This window comes from Doryrhamphus excisus, chromosome 9 (genome assembly GCF_030265055.1).
Source record: "Doryrhamphus excisus isolate RoL2022-K1 chromosome 9, RoL_Dexc_1.0, whole genome shotgun sequence".
Classification (NCBI taxonomy): Eukaryota; Metazoa; Chordata; class Actinopteri; order Syngnathiformes; family Syngnathidae; genus Doryrhamphus; species Doryrhamphus excisus.
Window position 1 is genome coordinate 9889461 of NC_080474.1, and position 27797 is coordinate 9917257.

General features: G+C 42.1%; 1 protein-coding gene across 3 annotated transcripts in view; it reads left to right on the forward strand.

The window, feature by feature from the left end:
* Positions 1-11295: 11295 nt before the first annotated feature.
* tfpia (tissue factor pathway inhibitor a) overlaps positions 11296-27797 on the forward strand; it is a 31639-nt gene continuing 15137 nt past the window's right edge. Inside the window, exons 1-2 of one of the 3 annotated variants that reach the window (XM_058082748.1) lie at positions 11296-11505; positions 23610-23799. In XM_058082748.1, the coding sequence (XP_057938731.1) occupies positions 23718-23799 (82 nt within the window). In that variant the 5' untranslated portion in view covers positions 11296-11505; positions 23610-23717. Of the gene's footprint in view, positions 11506-23417; positions 23529-23609; positions 23800-27797 lie in introns of those variants that run through there. The other 2 variants (XM_058082746.1, XM_058082747.1) reach the window with 2 other exon arrangements.

Here is a 27797-nt window from a genome sequence, read left to right on the forward strand (position 1 = left end):
ATTCAGTTTGTGACTGGTGATGACGCAGTCAAAAACATTTATTATATGCATATTAACTGAAGGTTAATGAGCCTGGGATGTGTAACATTCTGCAGATGTGTGTTACTGTTGTGAAAACCTCGGTTTTCAAACACTCCAATTTTCATGAGTCAATTAAAATTTCTTGTACACTGTCTCAGTTATTGGAAAATATTGCGGGTAACAAACTGTTGGCTTTTACCCTTTAGTACACTGAATTGTGTGGTAAACATAAAGATGTAGACAGACACTCATCTTGGATCGCACACCCAACGCAATACTGAGGTTACTCAATAGTACAATATCCTGTAAAGTATTTTCCATTGTTTTCGGCATGTAAAACTGCAACATTTTTTGTTCATATTTTTGGTTCCGGCAACAGATTAAATGGATTTACATCATATCGTATCTGAAAAATTGCTTTGGTTTTTGTATGTTTCAGTTTTCACATACAGTATGCATGTTGATGGATAAAATAAAAATTATTCATTTGATGAAAGGTGTTTGATTACGTAGTTATCACTTGAATGATCTTAGTCCTAATGCAAACAGGGCCTGAGGCATCAGGACCCAGAGGGGGGCAGTCCATACCGCCTCACATTGGTAAGCTGATAAGTGGAGTCTCTGTAGCGCTTATGGAAGTATATCACAGCACTTTTCTCATTTAATAGGTTTTCTTCAGGGACCAACAAAGGCAATTTTCTGCTCTGTCCACATTTTTCAATGAACAGATAGCTTGGCCCAAGGAGGACAAAATGTGTTCGCTTCAAAGATTAACTTGCCAAAGGTGGAGGAATCACAACAAAGGCAGAAATGTTCAAAGACATATACAAGGAATGTGGAGCAAGGCCTTAATGAATCTTGGCAAACCACCAGCCAAACTTGTCCCCCCCCGTGAATTGACCCACAAACAAAACAAAAGAGTGGTGCACATATTCTTCTTTGCCAGGCCAGCTCATCCAGTGTCGGCCTTACACCAACGTCATTTGGGTGAATGAGGCATTCACAGTTTTACCACGGGCCAGCAACCCAACACTCTCCAAGCCTCAAGTGAAAAACACAGTGCTTATTATCATTTTGCATGGTAGGGAATGGCGCACAGTGCAAGCATTCTCTGCAAGATCGCAGCGTCTCATTAGGGCTTCTTTGAAATTAGACTGTATTATCCTCCTGAAGTGCAGTAACTCCAGCTATACAGCACAACCAGTTAAACCTTTCTTCATCAGAAATGAAGAGGAATCATAGCTAGCGTCACTCTATATGATCTATATGATAATGATACTATTTCTCACAGAAAGATGTGGTGAAAAGACATTACTTATATGAAATTTACAGCATTAAAGCACTGGGTCATACAGCTGACATTTCTGTGTTTCAATTTGCACATTTCAGTACTTACACTTAGTCTGTGGTGTGAAAAAGTGTTTGCCCCCTTCCTGATTTATTTAGTTTGTTGCATGTTTGTCACACTTAAAGGTTAAAGGTCAGATCACCAAACAATTTTTTTTAAATGAAACTTTTCTTTTTAAGCGAGAAAAAAATCCAAACCTGCATGGCAAAAACCACTGCTGAACCTGAACAAAAAGAACATTTGACACTCAATCTTGCCAAAAAAACATACTGATGATCCCCAAAACCGTTGGGAAAATATTTTATGGACGGATGAGACAAAATGTAAAGTTTTTGGAGGCAGAGAGCTTAAAGCCCCAACTGTCAACTCCTTGTCCAGCTTTGCTCTTTAAGGCATCAGGGAGTGAGGTTTACCAATGTAATTATCAGTGCCCTTCACTCCCAGAGTGTGACCTACCATCAGGCTTGTATGCCTTGTGGCTTTCCAGGCATGCGTGCAAAATCCGGAGGTGCCAGCCCACGCCACACCAGCTCGCACCACAAGCAACAAGCGTTGCATAACAAGCACCTCCCAACACATCCTCGAGCTGCAGCAACGTGACTCGTGCAGGCTGACTGTCCCAACGTTTTGATGGCACCATCCGCAACCTCTTGTATCATTTGTTATTGGGCCGAGGAGCAAAATTAAACTCAGCAAAAATGGCAAAAACAGAGCAAAAGGCACAAAGCGAAAAAGCTGCAATGTTGACACCAATAATCATGAATAACACAAACCCGGGATCCACTTTTGTGAGCTTGAAGCATTTACCCCCTTCCCAATTTCTTATTTTTTTGCATGTTTGGAACACTTAAATGTTTCAGATCATCAAGCTAATTTCAATATTAGTCAATGACACAGATGTTTTTAAATGTTTTTAAATGCTGCACGGCGGAGAGTGGTTAGCGTGCAGGCCTCACAGCTAGGAGACCCGAGTTCAATTCCACCCTCGGCCATCTCTGTGTGGAGTTTGCATGTTCTCCGCATGCATGCGTGGGTTTTCTCCAGGTACTGCGGTTTCCTCCAACATTCCAAAAACAATGCTAATGTATGGTTAATTGGTGACTCCAAATTGTCCATAGGTATGAATGTGAGTGTGAATGGTTGTTTGTCTATATGTGCCCTGTGATTGGCTGGCAACCAGTCCAGGGTGTACCCCGCCTCTTGCCCGAAGACAGCTGGGATAGGCTCCAGCACCCCCTACGGCCCTTGTGAAGATAAGCGGTAGAAAATGAATGAACGAATAACTCAAAAATGAAAACAACACTGATGTTGAAAACACACGAGTGGCATGTTCCACTGAGCTGCGTAATTTGTATTGACTTAATATTATATGCGAGTGGAGTTTCCCGTCCTCAGTTTTGTGTGGGTTGTGTTTGGTTTATGTTATTGTAAGTGTAAAATATGCGGTCGGACTATGCTGTGCTGACTTTTGTAATGATTCTGTCCTGCGGCATTGTTTATCGATTCTGCCTGAGAAACACAGGCGCACTGTTTTGGACTTTTTAATTGTTTTTTAACTGGTTTACAGACATATCTAAATGTCGACAAATGTCCAAATTATGGGCATGTTTTTGACATCCAGCTTTGGATAGCGATTAGCAATTGCAGTCTGACTGCTAACCACAGCATGGTAGAATCAGGACTGACAGGTCAATGTTTCAGCTGAATGTCAAGATAGAATATGAAGAAAACAAAAATGGCAGTGAAGGACGATGACATGAATAGGTCTGTTTACATTTTATTTTGCATATCCATGACTTAATGAATATGCCATATATTACACATCTTCTCATTAAAGAGCATAGGGCATGTCCGTTAGTGCTCTTGGATCCCATTCATGTGTTGTACTGCATCTTTAAAGTACAGGAAGACAAAATTACTAAAACAAAATTACTTGTGTTATTCTGTGTCTATTTCCTCCTTCCAAATAGAACTCAACGTGTTCTTGAATTATTCTACTAACCTGTACGTGAATTGCACACTCCCCACGAAATGCTGCAACCCATTAATCTCTGCAGATGACTTGCTAATAAAAGAACCGTGTGCAAGGTATCAGCTGACCTTGTGTCAGAGGTGTGGGAAGGTTAACACAGACAAAGTGATCATGCATTACTCAGTCACAGGTCATTCAGGAAAAGGCTAGGCAAAGCAAAACACTGTTGATTGGACTTCTGAGTAGTGATGAAAGGATTCATTTTGTGAACCAGTTATGACCTCAGATGCTGGAATGTCTTCAATATGTACTGATGAAGTTGTTAATGGAAATGCAATTTTTGGGAGGATAGGTAAAAAGCTTTTTGTCTATAAGATTTTAAAATGGATTACATATTGTCATATTGTTATCAGATTAAGATCCTGTATTGTCAGGGGTTCTCCACATGTAACAAGGTGGGTTTGGCCCTTATCAAAATATTGTATTTTTACTGTGAGAGAGAGAGAGAGACATGCCTTTATTAGTCCCACAATGGGATTTTTTTAAATTCTACATAACATATGTTATTTTTCCAATTATAATTGCACAAAATATGTAGGGGTAAATAATAATTCCTGATGTGTTCTCTCTATGTTGTGTCAAAATGTGGAACTTAAATGTCAGTGTGTACCCCTATGGCACTAATCAATGCAACATATTCCCATTATAGGTTGACGGCACGTCTGACAACTTCCCTTTTTCTTTTTGATCACCGTGTGAGATGGAGGTGACAATGTGGCAAAATGTGTGTTTCTTCTAGAATTTTTTTGTAATTACTCTTTTCGCATCATTTTCATCTGTGCAGGTGCACATTAAATGGCCACATATTAACTGGACAATCACTTTGTGCTGACTTTGTCAGATATGCAATGTTTGTTTCCATACACTACATATAATACATTGTTAATGCAGCAAGGGACACATTAAATGGCTGCATTTTGACTGGAGAATTGCTTTGTGCTGATTTCGTCAGGTGCTGAAATAAAAAAGAGCAACTATGAAGCAACCCTGGTGTGCCATATTAAATTAGAACACATTACCCAGCGCAGGGAAAACCAGTTGGAAATGTTGCCATTTGTACTCGATAGCATAGGAATTATTGATACTTCAAATATTTTAACTTAAATATGTCACATCTCTTTCATGGAAATACATTGCTACAAATGCATTGCAAACCATGAAACTTCACAGGGCATTATTTTACCAACACAACAGTTTCTCAATATACTCCAAATCAAAATTTTGAGACAATAATAAAGTATGAAACGAGCACATCTCATCATTATCCAGTCATGTTTCAAGAAAATGCTCATAATATATTCAATCTTCACACTCTGTGATTGGCCGGTCACACACAGCGACTGCCTCTCTCGAGGCTGATTCTGCAAGTGGCAGCCAGAGGAGCTCAGCGGTGTCTCATACACGTACACATACATTGTCACAATGCATTGTCTTCTTCAGCTCGCCTCTATTTTTGGTTTATATCTAAAGTTACATGGTAAACTTGTTATGTAACATGCACGGTGAACAGCGCTGTGCAGACACTCAACAACTCTATTGGGGTTGCATTGCCGCTTTTTCCCCCTTGAAATAGGTTTTTGTCTTATTCTATGAAGTTATCATAAAACAGGCATGCTACCTACAATATAAAAATATTGTACATTTTCAGTTTGCAGTACACAGACAGTGATGACGGCAACCTGCATTGACTGGCCCCAACATTAGAGACACTTGCACAGTAGCACAAGCGTGGCATCAAGCATTCTGCATGTAGGTCTGACATAACCGTGCTAGAATATTACACCCCTCTCAATACGTTGCAGTATGCACCTTGCAATATTACATTTGTTTTCATAACATAACAAGACAGCGAGCACGATCGTGCATCAGTTACTGACGGTGTTTCTTTTTCTTTTTCCTTTTTCTTTCATTCTTGCTTCGGCTGGCTTGGCTGGTGATCTAAAGTCAGTTGGAAAACTGCTTGTAGTACTGTGCTTTTGAAAAAAATACAGTCAACAAATCTGACAGATTAATTGCCATGCTTGCATGAATCGCCAACCTCACACAGATCTTTAAAAAAATTAAAGAATAAAGTCTCAGTGATCACTTACACACATACACATATAGCTGAATAATAAACAATACATATGGCAACTTCTGCTCAATCATATGTCTATTTCAGACTTAAAATAATGTACAGATTTACGTTCTGCCCATTTCCGGTTAAACCACTCCTACTTCCGGTTTATGCCACACCTAGTCCGAGTACGGATAATTTAGATGGGTGAACAGATACACATACAGATAGTGGTGTACTCGCTTATCCCTAGTCTGGAATTATTAGCCTTTTTCACCACAATAGGTATGTCTACCCAAGTTGTTTTTATACATAGGTAGTCCCTCAAAAAACATGTAATGAACACATTTGCACTACCGATGGTGTCTCAAGATTGTCTGCACATAGTAAACATGGACCTACGTTACCACTCTTTGAGTTAATTTATTATCGACTCCTATACTCACAAAATTAGAAAGTGGGGTTCGCTTCGTCATGTGACCAATCACAGCAAAGTTGGCGTGCCTGGAGGTGGGTACAGATCAGGAATAGGTACAGATTCTGGATGATCTATAAAGCAAAAAAAATTTGCATAATAGGTCCCCTTTAACATTTTTATTAGGAGTATATGAAAAATATTTGATAAAAACATTCCTCGCAACCTGTTATTTTTCTGATTTTGTCTGCTTGTTGGGAAGGCAGCATGGTGAGGGAAAACGGAAAAAAATGGCTCACATTAAACCCTTAGTGCCAGTGGGAGAGAGGGATGTTGGCACAAGGCTCTAAAGTGCAGGACTGCTGCAATACCCTGGACTATGAGCAGCATCCTGACACCGCTGCCTCCTATAACCTCAGACGCTGATTCCTGATGTGTGTGTGTGTGTGTGTGTGTGTGCAGTGAGGTATTGAAAGGGACACACATTGACAAAGTAAAAGAATATGTGCATGTCTTTGGGGACATTGGTGTTAATAAGATAAAAAGAATTGGCAAAAGGGCTATTTCTTTGTAATCAAACATGTTTGCACAAGCATCCTGACAAATTGCATCATATTCTCAAGTTGCTGGAAAATCAAAACAAATGTGGTAGAGAAAGTCATCAGATTAGAAAGTATGACTGAGCTCTCACAGCTACTGTTATAATTCCTACAAAACACACCAATATACAGTTGAAATGTGCATTTTGTAAATATATTTTTTATTACATTTGTTTCAAAACTACACATACAGGTTTCCGAAGGAAGTGGTTGGTTGGACTGTGAGACCCACAGTTAGTTAATGCAATCACTGCTCTTACAAGTTAATAATAATCTTCACCTTCAGGGAAATTGACGTAATGCAGCAGTATAGAAAGACGTGTTCGGTGTGAGCGCTGTTACTGAAGGCTGAGAGAAAAAGGGGGAACGTTGTGACTCGTGCAATTAGACCTCAACTCGTGGTTTGATATCGATAAATAATCGATAAACACTTGTGGTTTCTTTGACACAATCCGCTGGCGCTGTTACCAGGCTTTGTTTACCTCAGTACCTGGTTCACAGTCACCCTTTTGAATTTGGCTGCTTCTGATACTCTACAGGTGCTGCTATAACTTTTATTTATTTCATTACGCAACACCAACAAGGGATGGTTAGTCAGTAGAGGGTGCTGGGTCCCCATCCATGTTCAGACAGAAAAAGAAGAAATGCAAAAGGTACAGGCAGGATCAACATTTTGTGTTGTGGGACAATTATCATCGTGTAGTCCCCATCACATATGATCCACATTTTGCCAAGAAAGGTTAAAGGGCACCTGTTATGCTTTTTCCACTTTTCTGATTTCTAAATGTAGTTAGATTGTTGTTTTATCGTGTTAAACGATGCCAAGGTTTTGGCTAATGAGGTTTGCACATTTGGAAGTGAGCCCTTAAAGAAGTTTGGGATGGCTCAAAGTTGGCAGCACAAACCGGAAGTGTTTCTATACACTCGGCAGTGTGACCAATCACAATCGTGAATGTGCAGTTATTCATTGTCAAATGTAAGAGTATGTTCTTTTAAACACAGTGCAGAAAATACAGTATTCCTTTCCTTAGTTTTTTTTTTTTGCCCTGCTCATTGTAATTCCTAATATGGTGGCACCTAATATTTGCAGGAATGTAAACTGGGTTTTAATGTGATGCATTTCATGTTTGATTTGCAGATGTGCGTTAGTGGGGTGTCTGCATCTCATCAAATTATTTCAAAAAGAGATATCTAAAATAATAATAATAATAATAATATAGAGCAGACAGCAGCATACAGTTCTGTTTGTTTTTATTTTATTTTATGTTTACCCTCCAACCACACGAAGATACTCATAGAACATGAACAGTAATCGCAGCAAAGCGTTTGTGCTGTTTTTGTATGGACTCAGTGTGAAAGTCCCTTTCGCCTCCTTTGTTACCCAACATACAGCCATTCTTTTGTTGTGGGTCTAGTTCACTTTTTCTTTTATTGTGCCAAGACTTTATGCACTGCAGTTGGCTAAATGAATTCTGCAGTGTCTAGACAAGGTGTATATGCATGCAGGATGTGTTTGTGGTGCGTGATTAAGCTAGCAGGACAGTGTTTAGACAGGTCTCCGAGAAATTCGATATAAAGGCATAGACTTTGTTTTGGGTTTGAATTACTCTAAAGCCGGAATAGGCCTTTGGCTGCTTTTGAGCTCCTGCCAGAACAAATGCGAGCTTTATTATGAAGGGCAGATTGATTTTATGCATAAAAAGTGTAATAAAATAAAGTCAACTAGAGTGATTTAGTGACGTTTACACCATTTAAACAATAGTAATAAAAATGCTCAAACTCCTCAAAGTAGCAGTGATGTTTGGTGTTAGTTTTCTGCAGAGATGTTTTTGTATAGTGTACACTGTCAAACATTGTAGCATTCAATCTGCCCTGCACAGTACGTACAGTGTGCCTTTATGGACTGTGGTTTTTCAATACATTTTTTACAGTGTGTGTGCTTGTCCAGGCTCTGGACATCATGTAACATCTGCAACATCATGTCCTATTTCTCATATACCAGGGGTGCTCACACTTTTTCAGCATGCGAGCTACTTTTAAAATGACCGAGTCAAAATGATCTACCCACTACAAAAATGCAAAACATCTATTTATTTTCAAATGTATTGAGGATTATTTGTACGTACAATGTATGTTGATGTACCTTACATAACCAAATGAGCCAATATTGCAAAACACACATAATTAACTATTAAAATTTTTTGTAATTACCTGAGTTTACTTTGATGACTTGCACTGAATTGAACCAGCCAGGGATGCATAGTCCGGACAGTAGCTGCTGATAGCCAGCCTCAAGCACACTTCCAAATGTTTATCAGTCATGGATAATATCCGTATCACAATATCCGTATAATATTCCATATCCATATGGAAGTGATATGTTTTTTGCCTTTTTACTTGGTCCAGCTCCTTCACTCATTTTAGTGACCATAAACTTTAGCGAGGGCTTTAAAATCTCGCAATTCGCCGACTAGCTTAGCACTTTGCATCGTTGTTTACGCATGAGCGGTGACCCAAAGGTCAAAATTCAGTTGTCATCTGATTGGTTGTCCTGTATGGCAATCAAGTAACGGGGATGGATGATAGGCTGACATCGTAAGTTCTGTTGCACTTAGAGACGTTGTTTGATTTGATTGGTCACCCGAAGGGCAACATTCAGTTGTCATCTGAATGGCTGCCCTGTATATCAATCAAGTGACGGCATTGATGCTGGGATGATATTTTTGTAATGTCACGCCGCGATCGACCAGCGATCGACCAGTACCACCCCCGTGATCGACCGTTAGCTCGCGATCGACTTAATGAGCACCCCTGTTTCAACTTAAGGAGAGTCTGCCTAAAAGCAGACAAAAATGGGAGGCCTTCAGCAACAGTATCAAACTGCGTATATGTTGCAGAGGAATCGCCTCTCTGTCTCTGCAATGCGTGTTGACTCAGAGCCGGTGAATCAGGCCCCGCCTCTCGGCCCTGAGTTGAAGTGCTGGGTACCTATTTTTGAACACTTTATCTCCATGTTGAATTTGTTAGATATTGGACAAATGAATTCAAACTTGTGGTGGGGGAAATAATCAATTTTTTGTAGCATCGTGATGCGGACATTGACAATTATTAGTTGATTCATTCATGTCAATAATTCATGCTGAAAAAAAAGTTCCGCCTCAACAGCTTATGGTTTGTGCACCTAAGTGTAAGATACTACCAGAATGGCTGAGTGTAAAATCCGACCCACACCCACAGGATGTAAACTCACTTTGGCTTTCACATAACTGAAGGTAAAAATGAGCCAGACAATCTGCAAGCTTCATCATACAAACGTAAAATATTTTGGGAACACGACAAATACGAGAAACCACATAACATGTTTCCACCAGAATGTGAACGAAAAACAGCAAACTGAAATTTCTGCTAACCAGAGGACCAATGAGCAGGTGATAACTAATTTTCCCCCACAATTTTTATTGTGAAGGATTTGCGGCCACCTTCAGATGTTGAGAACCAGGGCTTATGTCACCGTTACAGCACTTCATTACTGATGACTGGATGCTTGCATCAATTTTAACACGTGTTAATTTTATACATGCTGCTACAAGCACACTTCACTTTTCATCCAAAAGAAGTGTCCATGCCACAAGTAGATCCCAGGTTACCTGGGCAAAAGTGAGGTATCCTAAGTGCTCAAACATACAGTATGGATTAGTCATGTATTAGAGGAGGATGGCCTCACTCACTGTTGCTCCTATAACAATGAATAGACAACCCACAAGCCCCTGCACAATGGTTTGTGCATGTCTGTCTATTCTTCTGCTTACGTACGTTTCTTTTGCCATATCAGTCCAATGTGTTCCCTATGCCTTACTGTATGGTAGCGAAGCAACTCCAGCTTTCTTGTGACCCTGAACACGTTAAACGGAACAAAAAGTTAATTTGTGCTAGGCCGCTGCGGCCAAGAAAGTAACTAGGTTTTCAAGTGTGGGTGGGTTTAGTCAACAGGAATGTGAGCTGCTCATTCACTGGCCATTGAGCCCCAAAGCATTAATAAGACTGAAATCAGTGAAATAATGAAGCATGCCTGTCACTTACAACGGATAACTAATAACTGGCAAGATTTTTCATCCTGCTACTGTGCTTGTACACAAATATGTGTGTAAGTATATCAAAAAGAAAATGTGTGCCTGGTTGTTTCAATAAGTCAAAGAGCCTCGAGTACTTGGAGTACTCTTATAATTGGCAACATTGGCCCTAGTAACAAAATGGGTTCTTAGGTTTGGCCCAAACCTGGCAATGGCTCTTGAGCAAATGTGAACATCAACAATATTGCCTTTGGACTGCCCTTAATCACATGTAGGTCAACTAATTTGATACTTGTAAATACAGTATGTCTCGACTGATACAAGTGATGCTGAGTCTGTGCTGTTTCCTGTCCGTGATCATAATGGTTGCATACTGTCAGCACAGAACGGTTCTAGGTTATGTCTGCAAGTCTGTACAAGCACTACACACAATGCTGAAGAGTCAGGTTTGCACCACTACCAAGACAACCTAAGTAGGTGAACTTGTGTTTTCATGGCAATGGCAAGTATGATCTTGACAAGACAGTTAGCAGATACTACATATTGTTGCAGTCATTTTAACACATTTTTCATCATCTGATAATTGCCTTTCAAGATAATGCAATATCCCTCCCTGTACTACTAATACTCTGAAGTAATTATCAAATAAATTGCTTTAAAAAAAAAAAAAGGACCGCAGGAAACCTTGATACATTACATCATACCTTCGATGTATACTGAAGAAATCACGGAAATCTTCAGATCTGTACTGTGACAAATCTTGAGAACGAAGGACACAGAATAACTTCTCTTCTGGAATGAAATCTCAGCAGACCTCTTTCGTCTTTGAGGTCATGATATTGTGGAAAATGAGCTCACAGGAAATTGCAGCCAGCTTTGCTGCAGAATTGGTCATTGTTACTTTCTTGAACTTTTTCAACACAGATGACGGAGTGGCCACAGAGGTACTGTTTCCCTGAACAACGTGAGTAAGGGCGGTGCTTGAATTATCTTACAGACAAGCACATTCTTGTCTGACAGCCCTCACACATTCACAACCAAGCACAGGAACACACACACACACACATATATGCCTATGCAGTTCACTGTTGTTTTACATTGCGGCAAAATGTCATTTGTGATCTGTCCACTACATTTTGCTGCAGCCTTTTCATTTGTGTAGTGAAGCTGTATGATAAAGTACTGTATATTTGTGTAGTGCTGAACTGAACCTCGTCTGAGCCTCCTTTACTTGAAAGGCAATGCCATGAATGTTACAGAAAACTGGTAATGATACTACTATATAGGGAACCTGCTGTTTGTGTTGACAGTTGTATACTGTCTTTATAGAAACTGTCTTTGTAGAAACCATCATGACCTCATCCCAGCATCAACAAATCATGATAGCTCATGCTCTCTTAAGAAAATAATCTCACAGCAATGTACAGTAATGGTCATAGTTTACTCAGGGTGTGCTTCACTTGACTCATACTGCCACCTTAGTTTTTTTTCTATGATTTCTAAATCTTTATTTACCAAAGGAAGAAAAACTGGCTATATATCTGTTCATCAATATTTGTGGAATAGTTAGAACCAAGAATTTACATCATTTGTTCTTGATCTGACATACAAAGACACAAAAAGTGCATTGGAGGGGGTAGGATCTGGTTTAAAATCAATGTATTCTGTTTTCATTCACTGACCTGTGGCATGGTGGTGTATGTGGTAATAGTTTTGCTTATTTCAAACATTAATGGACATCACATGAAAAAACAAGTCATATGCTATAGTAATCTAATGTGATTGTCATTTACTGATACATAAAAAAAAGAATATAAGAATATTTGTGGAAAGTTCTAGGTAGTTACTTAGCATTTTAATCCAAAAAGACAAAACACCCAACTTCTCTCCGCATACAACAAACACCCAAGTTTTGTCACCGTAAAACTACCCTGGTATAAAAAACCCTGGTACAAGACCATCCATTGTGTCTGTATATGCAGTCACCATACTGTATAATTCACCAATGTCTTAAGCAAAGAACAGCTGACGTGTCAGTCTGTGATTGACTCATGGATTCAATAATGTACTCTGGTCAGCTGGGATAGGCTCCACACCCAGTGACCCAGAATGTGAGGATGGAGGAAGTGCAGTGTTGCTGTCAAACAGTTTTACAGCCAAGACATAATATTAACGTGTCCCCGTATCCCACGTAGCTCTGCTATGATTTTGGAAACAATATCACAGCCAGTTATAGACATTTGTTCTGATGTTGGCATCAAAACACCAGTAAAGAGGTCTCTGTGATCGTAAACAAGACTTTCCCTCAGTGAACTCCATATTGTCTTCTGTGCTATAAACCCAAACATTATAAGTACTGAAGTACATTTTATCCAGCATTCATCTTGTGTCAGTGTGGTTCTGAATAGCCTAATGAATTCATTACATCGTGTAATGAGGCAAAAAGAGGATGGCAGTTTAAATACAGAATATGTCACAACCACATGTCCCATGGAGGCTGAAGAGGTGATGAAGAATGATGAAGAGTTAGGATAATGGCCTTCAGATATGCATTTAGTTTAGTATTTAGTATGTGGAAACTCTGAGGTGTAGTGTGTTTTAAGCTTCCTTCTTTTCAGACAACATGAGCGCATATTTATGGGTATAATAAGCAGAGACATCTTTCACTTTAAAGGTGAGCAATTATGCAAATTTTCATTAACCCGCACAGAAAGCTTTCTAGATCTTCCAGCATCTGCACCTATTCCAGCTGTATTTTCTAGGATTTCCAAAACGGTCGGTTTTAATTTATTCCACCCACGGCGTGCCTCCAGGCACAACCGCTTTGCTGTGATTCAGCTTGTACAGCAAACAGCTTGTACATCTTATATCCGGCCATGCCCATATAAGGAAATTTGGCTCACTGTGACGTCACAGTGAGATGGTGCTAGAAAAAACTCTCTGAAACCGAGCGTTAAGAACCTACTTCTTTCAGGGCTCACTTCAAAATGCACAAACCGCATTATTTGAAACTCCGGCTTCGTTAATAAACCATTCTAACACTTATAGGTCAGAAAATTTGAAAAACCATAATGGGTCAAACTTTGTTCTCTTTTCAATGAAGGTAAAAGTTACATTCTTGCCAATACATATTTCACCATTCTGTTAATAGAAATGAAACACTAAATAAAACAAAGCCTTCACTGATTCAATATTTAATGAAAGTGTGAGGGAAGGAAAAACATTTGATCCTTCTGAAGCATTAATTGACTCGTTCATGGTCTAATGCATATGCTGTTCATGGTCACAGGGTAAGCTGGAACATTTCCCGGGTGACCTTGGACAAGAGGACACAAACATGCATGTGAGGAAACAGTAATGCCTGCAGCGAATCGTAAAAGAGCTAACATTCAAATCCAGAGCCACCCAATAATGCCCAGTTCTGATTTTTTGTTAAAATCCAATTTTTGATTTGCTCGTTTATATTAACAAAAATAAAAAAAAAAGGGCAACGTAAAAGCAAAGCGTCTGGGGAATGAGACATACTCAAAAGCACATTGTCATACGCATTGCTGTGTGTTTACACAAGTAAATGTTGCTCAAATATTTAGGCTAAAGTTATTATTGTCATCTGAAAATTATTTCCAAAAAGTGTCAGTGAAGCAGCTTCCATCACTCCTGGCTCTAATATTCGCCCACACGCTCCTGGGAGTAGATGTCCTGTTGCACACTCCTTGTACTAACTATGGGCCAAGGAGAGCACAAATTGAGGCAATATTACTTCACTGAACACACGAAAGAAGCGTGTAATGTCGTGCTTTTGTGCAAGTGCGTCACAGACGCTTTGTCAAGTCTTTTGACAAGTCACATTTTTGTGGTAATGTGAAAAACCATATTAAAGATCAGATTTTAGCAAAAAATCTGAATTGGGCATCATAATCGCAATAAGGCTGATATAGCAGACGTGTAACAGATGTCACTGCATCCATCCATCCATTTTCTATGTGGCTTATCCTACGTTGCTGCCTGTTCCTCACAAACTGCCATAGTCAAAGTCTTGCGGTCTTCTTTCTGAAGTGAAATAATTTGTTCAAGAAAATGTTGACTCCAGTTAAATGTACCAAGACCTGGGCCATATCTTTGTTTTTGTAAAGATATTGAACGATGTTTGTGCACACTTGCCAGGTGCATTATGTTGAATAAGAACTCAAGCCAGTGAAATTAATCAAATTGCCCATTATTAATTCCAGAGATTAGAGTGGAAGTGGTATGTTCCTAACCAAATATGATTGTGTTTGTTGTTGAAGTTGCATTTTACAAAGAAAAACTTGAAAAAAAGTTGCTTTGTTGGCTGTGTTGTTTAGCCAAATGTAATACCTGAAAATGTGTGTTTTTCTTTTACTAAAGGCTTTAGTACAGTGTAACTTACTTTGAAATATTATTTAATTTAATCAACATTTAATTTTTACTGTAATAAACCCGACAGGGACCGGGAGGACTGAGATATTGGACACATTTATTAGACAAGTTGCTCTACTGACTGTGCTACTGCCCCGCAAATTTCAGTTAATGGTTGGGTAACTTATTCGCATAAAAATGCAAGAAATAATATTATGCACCGTATAATCACTGGAATCAGAGAGATCCTCAAAGAACAGATGAAGTGAAAGCATAAGCGGATGGAGACAAAGATTTGTTAATGCAGACATTTATGAATGCCGTTTAGACATATTTTAATAATTGTCAATGATGATGTACTGCTGGTTGAAGGTGAATCACTTTGCAGCTAAGTCTGCATTTTAATGGCATAGTATTGTGTAAATCAGAAATGGGACCACACTTTATTTGATTGGTATTATGATAGATCCTGCTGTGCTGTTGTAATGTGGTTCTGCCACACAAAATTGGCTGGAGCGGCTGTGTTGTGGCTGTGTTGTTATGGTAATTACTCAACATCAATCAACATGTCCACACTACTCGAATAATGTCAGCAAAAGATTTTAGGACAGTGCTTCTCAAGTAGTGAGGGTGGCCCCCCTCAGAGGGGCGCAGTGAACTGTCGGGGGGGTGGGGAGGTGGGGGTGATAGGCAGGACTTTCAATATTAGTACAGACCTGTGTGAGCTTGTGTGATTGTGTGTGCGCGACTTGGGCTCTATGAGTATATTTTCGGCTTTAATGTAAGGAAAGTTTTACAGTGCCCGGTGACAATGTACAATTTCCAAGTGAAAAATATGACTAACTTTTTTTTTTAAACGTTGCCCATCTTAGCTGCACATTCTCCACACTCAGAACATACCTCTGTGACCTTCCTTCAAAATAAGACCACTGTTTGCAGCTTGTTAGACTTAGTAGCAATGTGTGCAGAAGCTGTTCATCCCATTAGAAAAGTTTGCCACTTTCTTACCTATAAATACATGTGCCTTATTTGAGACAAGTGTATTTCATTACTTTTTGGCTCGTTATGTGGTGGATTTATATGGTGAATTATATTATATATATTAGCTGTGTGAAGTTGGGGATTCATGCAATAAATATAACGATAATGTGTCAACCTTTTGGACTGTATTTTTCTCAAAAGCACCACATTCAGTACTACAAGCAGTTTTGCAATTTATATCATGAGCCAAACCACCCAAAAAAAGCAGAAAAAACCTCAGTGTCAGATGCATGATCGTGCCTGCTGTCATAAAAAAATGCATTGTGTAGTTATGAAACAAGTTTAAGATTGCAAGGTGCACACTGCAACATACTGTAGCAATCCTGCTGTGTTCTTGTCGGCATGTTGTGTTCCAGAATGTCTGACTGTTTCGGGTGGCTGTGAATGCACCAGGGGTGTAGGCGTGTCGTTCAGGGGAACCAGGAAGGAATAATTTGTGTAGTCACTTGCAGTAGCCATTATTGTGTGCAATAAAAAGGTTGTAATTGACCACAGTTGTGTGACAATATTGAAAGGGGAGTAATATTTTATGTATGGCTCATGTGAGCCATACACACTCTTGTGCTTGTGTGCAAGTATACCTAATGTCCTAACCAGTCAATGCAGGTTATATGTATTGAGTTTGTGAGTGTTGCAGCGCTGCGCACCGTGCAATCACGCATGTTAGGGAACACGGTTACCAAATAACTGTCACGGTGCGGCTTCATTGCTTTACGGTTCGACCCCAGGATGCAGAGAACAGGACCAAGTGCAGGTAAATAATATTTATTCTGTGCATTAATAGCAACAGAAAAACAAAGCAACTCAGGTAGCTGACGGACAAACGATAATCCCACACAGGGAGACGCACACACCTGAACTAAATAGATACTCAAATTAGGGACAGGTGTGGGTAACTAAGACAACGGAGGCAGAAAAGGCAAAACAAGAAGTCAAATACAAAATAAGAGTCCAGAAAGGAAACCAAACAAACTGTCACGAGGGAACCCACACAGGGCGTGACAGTACACCCCCCTCAAGGACAGATCCTAGACGTCCAAAACAATTCTCAGTCAAAGAGGGATGGGTGGTGGGGGGACCGGAGGTGGGTTGCCGACGGAACCCTTTTGGGGGCCGGCCGGGGCGGCAGGCCCGGCGGAGCCAGCAAGACCCCTCCACGTGATGGAGGGAATGGTTGGGTCGGTAAACACCCTCCGGGGGGCGCCCTCGACCAAGCGCGAGGTAGGCGTCCTCAGGGGGGCGCCCTGGGTGCGACGGCGAAGAAGCCTGCATCCGGCCCTGACGCGGAGACGGCGAAGAAGCAGGCGTCCGGCCCTGACGCGGAGACGGCGAAGAAGCAGGCGTCCGGCCCTGACGCGGAGACGGCGAAGAAGCAGGCGTCCGGCCCTGACGCGGAGACGGCGAAGCAGCAGGCGTCATCCATGCCAGAGCCTCTCCATCTGCTCCAGCAAGCCCTGCTCCTCGTCTTGCAGGTGGAGTGGGCTGTGCCTCCTCACTCCCCCAGCAGGTGGCGCCATCTTCCCTTTCCATTGGCGGGCTGGGCTGTGCTTCCAGCATAGCCCAGCAGGTGGTACTAGCCCCCCCTCTCGAAGGCGGATCCCAGACGCCGTCATCAGAGGGAGCCGAAACCAGGGAAGGCAGGAGGGAGGCTTGGAGGAGGGACACTGGCTCCTCCAGGTCAGCAGTCCCGGCCGCAGCCACTTGTTTGGGCTTGAAGCTGCGCGGCTTGGGCACGGGCAGGATCGGGGACGCTGCGCAGCTTGGCAAGGGAGCCGGGTCTTGAGAACCCCTGGGGCTGCGCGGCTTGGGCACAGGCGGAATCCGGGATGCCACGCAGCTTGGCACGGGAGCCGGGTCTCGGGAACCCCAGGGGCTGCGCGGCTTGGGCACTGGAGGAAACTGAGACGCCATGCAGCTTGGCACGGGAGCCGGGTCTTGGGAACCCCTGGGGCTGCGTGGCTTGGGTACTGGAGGAGTCTGAGACGCCTCGCCGCTTGGCACGGGAGCCGTCGATGGGTGCACGACGGGCGGCGACTCGGCAGCGAGAGGGTAGAGCTGTGCCATGGCGTGACATGGCGAGGAACAAGAGGGCGGCCACACCTCTTGGCGACGTGCCGTGCGTCGGCGCCGCCGCCGCGTCGGAGGGTGTGCAGCGGGTACCGGGAACACCGACGCCATGGGCACTAGGGTACCGTCCGGCCCCCACACCATGGTCTCCAGTTCCTGCGGCGTGTACCTTGCACATTCCTGCTCCATCGCCTTGAAGAACTGCCGGGTCCATTCGTCGAGCTCCGCGAGATCGTCGTCGGGTTCGCCGAAGCTGGCAGGGCAAGAGGGCGGGTGCACCTCGACTTGGCGTGGAGGGGAAGACGAGCTAGGCGTCGCTCTGTGGCGCCACGGCTTGCGTCGGCATCGCGGAGGGTTTGGAGCGTCGTCGGTGGGTCCGGGATACAGCCACGCCGTAGCGACAATCTGCGCACCGCGCACCAAGTCCTCCATCTCCCATGGCGGTATAGCCATCTCCTCATCCTCCATGGCCTTGAGGGGCTGCCAGGTCCAAAACTCGCTCTCCGCAAGGTCGTCGTCACTTGGTGGGATTATTCTGTCACGGTGCGGCTTCATTGCTTTACGGTTCGACCCCAGGATGCAGAGAACAGGACCAAGTGCAGGTAAATAATATTTATTCTGTGCATTAATAGCAACAGAAGAACAAAGCAACTCAGGTAGCTGACGGACAAACGATAATCCCACACAGGGAGACGCACACACCTGAACTAAATAGATACTCAAATTACTCAAAAGACAGGTGTGGGTAACTAAGACAACGGAAGCAGAAAAGGCAAAACAGGAAGTCAAATACAAAATAAGAGTCCAGAAAGGAAACCAAACAAACTATCACGAGGGAACCCACACAGGGCGTGACAATAACTTTAGATACAAACCAAAATAGAGGCGAGCTGAAGAAAACCTAATAAAGTGGAGGCATTGCGACAAACACCGAGCCATTTTCCATCTTCCCAATTGCAATGCTGAGCCACTGCCGCCATCTCGGTAGAGGCGGTCACTGTGTGGGACTGGCCAATCACAGGGCGTGAAGAATGAATACATAATGAGCATTTTTTTAAACACAAATACGGATAATGACGAAATGTACTTGTTTCATACCCGGCAAAAATGCATTATCTGTAACGCACACTAGACACCCTCATCAAATACAGGGTGATTAAGCCTGGATGGAGCGGGTTGCAGTGAGCTCGGCAGTGTTGATGATAGGTCCACTAATAGTCCATGACACCTCCAGAGAGTTCATCAGCAACACCAGGCGTCCAAGAGAGGCACCCCCTGCTTTGAGTCCAGCAAGGGTCCTTACGCCTTTCTTTCAGCCATTTCAGGGACTGATCTTATTGTCTTTCGCAGTGCCTGTCCATGAATGTCAAGGTCTTTCATGAGCTTTGGGGTAAAGGAAGCCACAGAACCTCTGCATCCTACGTCAGCTGGATAGACCTTGCCATCAGCTGTCCGGCTATCATTCTTCGAGCCACACTGGGGAAAACACAAGCAGGGATGATTTTTTTCTACCAGATATACTGTATTATATGGATCTTAGAATAATCATAATATGGGTCAAGCCAAAATTCAAGGCTAGCTAAACAGCAATTGTTGGTCACTCACCTTGTATCTTGCAGGCTATAAATCACTGCCAGTCAAACAACATACCTGTTGTGGCTGACTTTTTTGTGTGATATTATTACATCACAACACAATATCAGTCATCCATCCATCCATTTTCCTCCGCTGATCCGGGTCCGGGTCACAGGGGCAGCAGTCTTAGTAGGGAAGCCCAGACTTCCCGGTCCCCGGCCACCTCCTCCAGCTCCACCGGGAGGACACCAAGGTGTTCCCAGGCCAGCTGTGAGACATAATCCCTCCAGCGTGTCCTAGGTCTGCCCCGGGGCCTTTTCCCGGAACACCTCACCAGGGAGGCGTCCGGGAGGCATCGGGACTAGATGCCCGAGCCACCTCAACTGACTCCTCTCGATGTGAAGGAGAAGCGGCTCTACTATGAGCCCCTCCCGGATGACTGAGCTCCTCACCCTATCTCTTAGGGTGAGTCCAGCTCCCCTACGGAGGAAACTCATTTCAGCCGCCTGTATCCGTGATCTCATTCTTTCGGTCATGACCCAAAGCTCATGACCATAGGTGAGGGTGGGAACATAGATCGACCGGTAAATTGAGAGCTTCGCTCTCCGGCTCGACTCTCTTTTCACCACGACGGTCCGGTACAGCGACCGCATTACTGCCGAAGCTGCACCGATCCGTCTGTCGACCTCACGCTCCCACTTACCCTCACTCGTGAACAAGACCCCAAGATACTTAAACTCCTCCACCTGGGGCAGGACCTCATTCCCAACCCAGAGGGAGCACTCCACCCTTTTCCGACTGAGAACCATGGCCTCTGATTTGGAGGTACTGAGTCTCATCCCAGACGCTTTACACTCAGATGCAAACCGCCCCAGTAAACGCTGAAGGTCACAGCCCGAAGAGGCCATAAGAACCACATCATCTGCAAATAGCAGAGATGAAATTCTAAGGCCCCCGAACTGGACTCCCTCAACACCTTGGCTGCGCCTAGAAATTCTGTCCATGAAAATTGTGAACAGAATCGGTGACAAAGGGCAGCCTTGGCGGAGGCCAACGTTTACTGGAAACAGGCTTGACTTACTACTGGCAATGTGAACCAGACTCCTGCCCCGTTTGTACAAGGACCGGATAGCACGTAGTAGCGCGCCACCAATCCCGTACTCCCGGAGCACCCCCCAAAGGAAGCTACGAGGGACACGGTCGAATGCCTTTTCCAGGTCTACAAAGCACATGTAGACTGGTTGGGCAAACTCCCATGCACCCTCAAGCACCCTCATGAGGGTGTAGAGCTGGTCCAGTGTTCCACGACTAGGACGAAAACCGCATTGGACCTCTTGTATCAGAGGTTCGACCAACGCTCGTACCCTTCTCTCCAGCCCCCTGGAATAAACTTTCCCAGGGAGGCTGAGTTTGATCCCCCTATAGTTGGAACACACCCTCTGGTCACCCTTCTTGAAAAGGGGGACCACCACCTCGATCTGCCAATCCAAAGGTACTGTTCCCGACTTCCATGCAATGTTGAAGAGACGTGTCAGCCAAGACAGTCCGTCAACATCCAGAGCCTTGAGGAATTCTGGGCGGAACTCATCCACCCCCGGAGCTTTGCCACTGAGGAGCGTTTTAACCACCCCAGATACCAGCCACGGTGATGGCACTGTCCACGTATGTGTCCTCAGACTCTGCTTCCTCTATGAAAGGTATGTTGTGGCTTCAGCCATTTTCCAGGGAGTGGTCTGCTGGGGCAGCAGCATTTCGGCTGCGGATAGGAAGAGACTGGATAAGATCATCAGGAAGGCCAGCTCTGCACTGGGTTGCCCTCTTGACCCAGTGGAGGTGGTGGGAGAGGAGGATGTTGGCTAAGCTATCATCCATGTTGGAGAACGACTCCCACCCCCTGCAGGACACTTTGACAGCACTTGAGAGCTCCTTCAGCGATAGACTGCTTCACCCCAAGTGTGTGAAGGAGCGATATCGCAGGTCTTTTCTTCCTGCAGCTGTCAGGCTGTACAACCAGCACTGCTCCAAATAGACTTCTACACTGCTATGTACATCTGTGCAATACTTTGCTTTTTACATTCAGTATAGTTACTCCAGACCCCATTCACTGTGCAATATCTGATCAACCTCCATGTGCAATATTAAGGGCTCTAAATGCAATAAACTAAGTTCTATGTGAAGTATTTCCATAATGCCTCATATTAACTCTCTGACAAGATCTCAGTGTATAGACTGGTCATATATCTCATCTCGTCTCATATTATCTACATACTGTATTGTATATAACTCTGGGAAAAACTGTTGATTTTTGTTAATACTTGGTGCGTTAATATTGTTTATTTTTCTATATTTTGTACTATATTTTGTACTGCTTAACTGACTCTGTACTCTTGCTGCTGTGCAATACAAATTTCCCCACTGAGGGACGAATAAAGGCATATCTTAATCTTAATCTTAATGTCAGTGGGATTGAGAAGGGCCTCAAAGTATTCCTTCCACCGTCCGACTACATCCCCAGTCGAGGTCAGCAGGCCCCCGTCTCCACTGTAAACAGTGTGGACTGGGCACTGCTTCCCTTTTCTGAGGTTCCGGATGGTTTGCCAGAACTAATCTTCGAGGCCGACCGAAAGTCGTGCTCCATGGCCTCACCAAATTCCTCCCACACCTGTGTTTTTGCCTCGACAACAGCCACCGCTGACGGTGCCTGTCAGCTGCTTCCGGAGTCCCACAAGCCATCAATGCTCGATAGGACTCCTTCTTCAGCTTGACCCTGACCTCTGGTGTCCACCATCTGGTTTGGGGCCTGTCGCCACGATATCAGTCATATTGTTGTGAATATTACACTTTGATCACTTTGCTGTGCATTTATGGGTCTGTTTGGTTCAGTCCGCTCCCTGGTGTGACATCACAGCTAAAATGGCGGGGGTTGAGAAACTCACCAGGGGACACTTGTAGATCGCAACTTCATTTCCCACTTATTTTATTGTTGTTAAGGTTGTTTTTCTGAAGTGAATTCTTCATTTTGAAATGTTTTTTTCCAAACATTTTTTGGTGACAGGAGCACTCTGATTAAAGCAAACAAAAGAGAAGACCATTCGCTCAAATACAGCCAGCAGATGGTTAAAGTCATTTGAAAGTGTTTGACTGTGTCCATGACTGTGTCCTCATTAGGGGGTATGCTGGAGCCTATCCCAGGTGACTTGGGGCGAGCGACAGGGTACACACTGGACTGGACTGGTCGCCAGCCAATTGCAGGGAACACATAAACAAAATACCCATTCGCACTCACAATCATCCCTACAGACAATTTAGAGTCTCCAGTTAACCTAACATGCATATTTTCGGAATGTGGGAGGAAACTGGAGTTCCCGGACAAAAACACACACACGCACAGAAAGAACATGCAAACTCCACACAGAGATGCCATCACAGAGACTCAAACCCAGATCTTGCTGATCTTCTGTGTGGCCAACATGGTAACCACAACGCCACTATGCGGCACATTAAAAATGTGTCATGTTACATATATTAAAAATCAAATAAAAAATGTGTGATGTTCCAGGACACAAACAAACTTTCACACTCATATTCACACTTATGGGCTATACAGACTCTTCAATTAGCTTAACATGCATATTTTTGAATATACATTAACTGTAACTATTAATAAAGTTAATAAAGTATATAATTCAATTTTTATGTAACACATTATATCTGCTATTCGGCCTTCAAAATAACTTTTAATGGCAACATTTTTTCTGTAAATAAGATAGGTTACTTGACTTGCTGTCATTTAGGGGAAGCCGCTTCCTGGGGTTGTCACGTGACTGAAATATGACAATCACTCACTTAGCACAAAGCTGTATAGGGCATATTTTAAGATAGTTGTGGTGTGTACGTATTTTTGAGACGGTAAAGTATTATTGTCATGTATGTATTAATACAGTATCTATTCCTCTTCCGAAAGGAAACGACAGTTAATTTTTTATTGCACTATCTTGGTGCTTGCAGGTTGGCACGGCTCCATCAACCGGAAGTACGCGCCCACAAGTTGAAGGGGACAACTTTTCCGAACGTCCAAAGTGTCAGTTTGGACCAGGCTGCCCTGCTATCACCAGCATGTTTCTGTCCAACGAGTGCTGCGTTTTATCTGTCTTTTGGCTCCCCTGCCTTTTTGGGACCTTCGGCAAAGCCAAACAAGGTAAGAAGAAAAAGAACGGAATTTTAATTTTAACCGCTGCGTCATGTGGAGCCAATTTAATGTTTACGTTCTGGAAGTTGCGCATAAAGTGTCTCCAAGTACAAACTACTTTCTTGTGATTTTGCAAATCACAAAATAATGGAACGATTTTGAACATTTTCAACGAGTACAGGAAACACTGCCACTGTATTTACATATAATTGTATCAAAATCAGTCACCATGATCCTATACATAATGACGTTTACTCGACTGTATCGTGTCAATTTCAGTGCATTTATGATAATTTAAAATGTGTCTCAATGACACAAAATCCACAGTTATATGGGGCAGACGATTCTGTACACTTTAACAGTGGCGGCATAAACAATTGAGTCGCAATATATATAGAGGAGACATGCAATTATATAGATGTTCGCTTGCAGTTCAGGCATAAGGACATAGACAACAGGAAAATGGGTTCATTTCGGCTGCTTTTACAAGAAGCAACAGTCGTTGGCACTGTCAAAAGGGGATACAAAAATATACAATAAGCATGCATGAATGCTTCCCTGTCAGTTTAATTTTTAGGTTAATGTCTTCTTCCATCACCCACATAAAATGCTATTTTATGAAATATGATCAGATCTGTCCCTGCATGACTTTCACCTCTGAGCAATGTTGGAGTGCAGTGTAGTGGTTCACATTTGGGTGTGACACAAGTGTTGTGATACAGGTGATGGATGAGCAGCATGAATGTGAGTTGAGTCATATTTATTGTGGCCATATCAGTTTATTTTCTAACCTTTGATTACTCTCAACTGCTGTCTCTTTGTGAGTGTTTCTTTTGACGTTTCTAAAAATGAGGAATCACAACTTTGCATACATTGAGATTTATGTATTTGAGTCTTTGAGTTTGAGTCTTTGCTGTTTTTCTCCGATTTGATCAGAAAGCTATTGCTTGCTCAGATGGACTGCTGTTTAGTGTAGCAGCCTACTATGCTTGCATAGGAGCCACATTTATGGCTACTTCAGATGCATTCAGGGTCACCTTGAGAAAAACTTAATTGTCTTCTTCAGTTATTGTATTCTTACATTATAAAAGAGTGAAGTGGACTACACGGTCACACCCAGTTCTAATATAGTGGTACATTAGTTTTCGTATGCCACCGGATTTGGTCGGCTTTAGGGCTGCAATGATTTTATAAGTAGATTCATTGAAGCTTGTTGTTTTGATTAATTGGTTAGACCGAATTAATATGAAACGTATCAGAAAAGAGGCAAAACTGTTGAATAACAACGCAAATAGCTCTGTTTTCATGGATGACATAGGAATTTAAAAAATATTCACCTTTGAGAGGCTGAAATCAGAGGTTAAAAAAATATCGATATAGTTCTGAATTACTTGGATAATGGATTAATCATTTAATTGTTGCATTTAATCTTGGTTTTCACCAAAAACCTGTCTTGATTTTTGTACAATGTTTCATATTGCGCCCAACAAACTAGTCTCTTTGCCATTCAATCCATGTAATCGAGTGCCCAAACAAAGCATCTACATGTTGGTGACTTACGCTCTGTGAAGAATTGATAGTGGTTCTTTTAGAGTTGGTACACTATGGATATAATCTGGCCAGGGAATCCTTTAATCATCTTTCTTCAGTGTGTATCTCTGTGTCTGTTTCCTTTCTTCCTGTTAAAGCAGGATCTATTAAGCATTGGATTCCCTGTTCACATACGGGGCTGTGGGTTTTCTTTCCCAGAACAATTCAAAATCTTGACCCTTTTAAACTTGGGTTTGATGAAAACGGACTCATGCCTGTATCTGTAACTTAGTGAAGAGTGAAGTTTACTTTGTAAGTGATTTAACTCCTGTACCATTCGTAGCTTGGAATTGCTTTTAAGCACTCACTAGTGTGACCAACTACAGCGGAGTGGGCATGCCTGGAGTTGGGCCGTGGATGGAATACATTAAAACAGACCATCTCTGGGAGCCACAAAATCCAAAGAAATACAACTGAACAGCTGCACATTCTGGAAGAACTAGAAAGCTTTATGTGCGGGTATTGTTTGTAGCTGCTCTATAGGAATCCCCAACTCAATCCAAAGCGTCGAAAACTGAGCATAATGGGTCCGCTTTAAAGTAATGAAGACACTGCCCTGTCACATAGCTTAATGACTCATTGGAATTTTCTTTTCTGATAGTGGTATCTTTTCTCAGTCTTACGGGGCTTTGGGAGACATTTGACACAAGCTATCTACTGAAAGCAATTTCCTGTCCGAGCTATTATGGGAATAATTCAGAGCTTCGTTGCAAAACCTATGGTCTTTACAATGAGCTCTGTGGTTTGCATGGTGGTGCCCTGCTGAATTTGTAAGTGCACCCTCTTTCCAAAAAATATGAAAGGTACATATTTTTTTTTTAAATAACAGACACAATGTAAAAAAAAAAAAACATAGTGAAAAAGTAAAATTGAGCTAATGTAGGGCTGTCTTTGACCTACGGTTTTCATAGTCAAATCTGATTTGTTAGCTTATGCCCATCCCTACAAATAAACTCATCTCATTTACAATATTTTCCACCTCAAACAAAAGGGCTCAAACACTCAGATACCTTACAAACATAGTAGGTGCGCAAAAAAAGTATCTTAATTTATTTGGTGACTGTTAGAATAAAATGTAGATAGAATGAATATAGCATTAGTTATGAACCTGACAGTGACAGAGATAATTAGATGAACAAAGTGCACATCAAATTGGAACAACATGGCTTGAAAAACGACAGCTTGCCAAAACTCGCAGTTAGCAGCCTAATATCTTGGATGGAAATCCGCAGTGGGGATTTAAAATGAATTTGGCATCACAACCTTACCTGTTTTAAATGATACGCCGCGTTGGTTGTTGTGGTGTGCTTTGCAAGAAGCTGTTGACACTTTAGGTTATTTTGTTGTTTGCTCTGCTTTCTCTACCACCGCTGGACCATTCTGTGGTAGACTTGAGGTGCCAATACGTCTTTACAGTATGCCGCGGCACGCGGTTGCAGGAAAAACAGTTCCATCAACTCGATATTTTTTTGCTTATCATTTATAAGGATACTATGTTATATTATTATATTATATTATTATTATATTATATTCATACTGCTATACCGAAATATAAAAATGATTGCCCACAAAAATAGCAAAGTGGCCCTGCATCCTTTCATTTTTCAGTACAGACACACCTGGTTTATGTGGTCTGCTTGTTCCTCATCCTTTCTCATATTCCCCTTATTGTATTAATGTCAAATATTTTGCTTTTCAGATTTTATTTATTTCTTTATTTTTATTTATTTATTTATTTATTATATTATTTTAAAGTGCTCGAGAGCAGCTCCCTGCTATTGAAATCACATGTCTACTGGTTTGGTATCGCAGAGATCTAGTCAATTGTCATAATTAATGGTTTACATACTGTACATTTTCAAAAGTACAAAAGAGTCACAAGCATGTGTTTTTTTTGTGGTGAGGCATGAGGTTATTATGACAAGTTATGTAACCCAAATGTACATGGAGCAATTTGTGGATTAACTGTAATGCTAAATTACAATAAAATGTGATTTAAAACCCTTTTCTGTATTTTTTGAGTGGGTGGCAAGGCGATAGAATTATTAAATACTATGCCTTTGAAGTACACACAGTAAACATAGCATGGTGTATGGCCACATCATTTATTTCCTGACACACACAAATTCAGACGCAGAGCTGCTGCTGGGAAACTGTTTATTTGCTGAAATCTTTGAATTTTTGATATGACAGCCCCTGATAATACGCTGACTGAAGACACATTCTAGCTGTGTCTGAATATATGCAGTTATTAAAAAATTGAGCCATTATCCACAATGTTGTTTGTAAGACGAATCACATTTGTAGGTTTCACGAAGAAAAAGGGACATCACACCAACCAAGGAGAAAAGATGCAACGGTTTATTTGTGGTTACGGTCTTTTGTTTGGTTTAAAAATATATATTTCTAAACTGTTT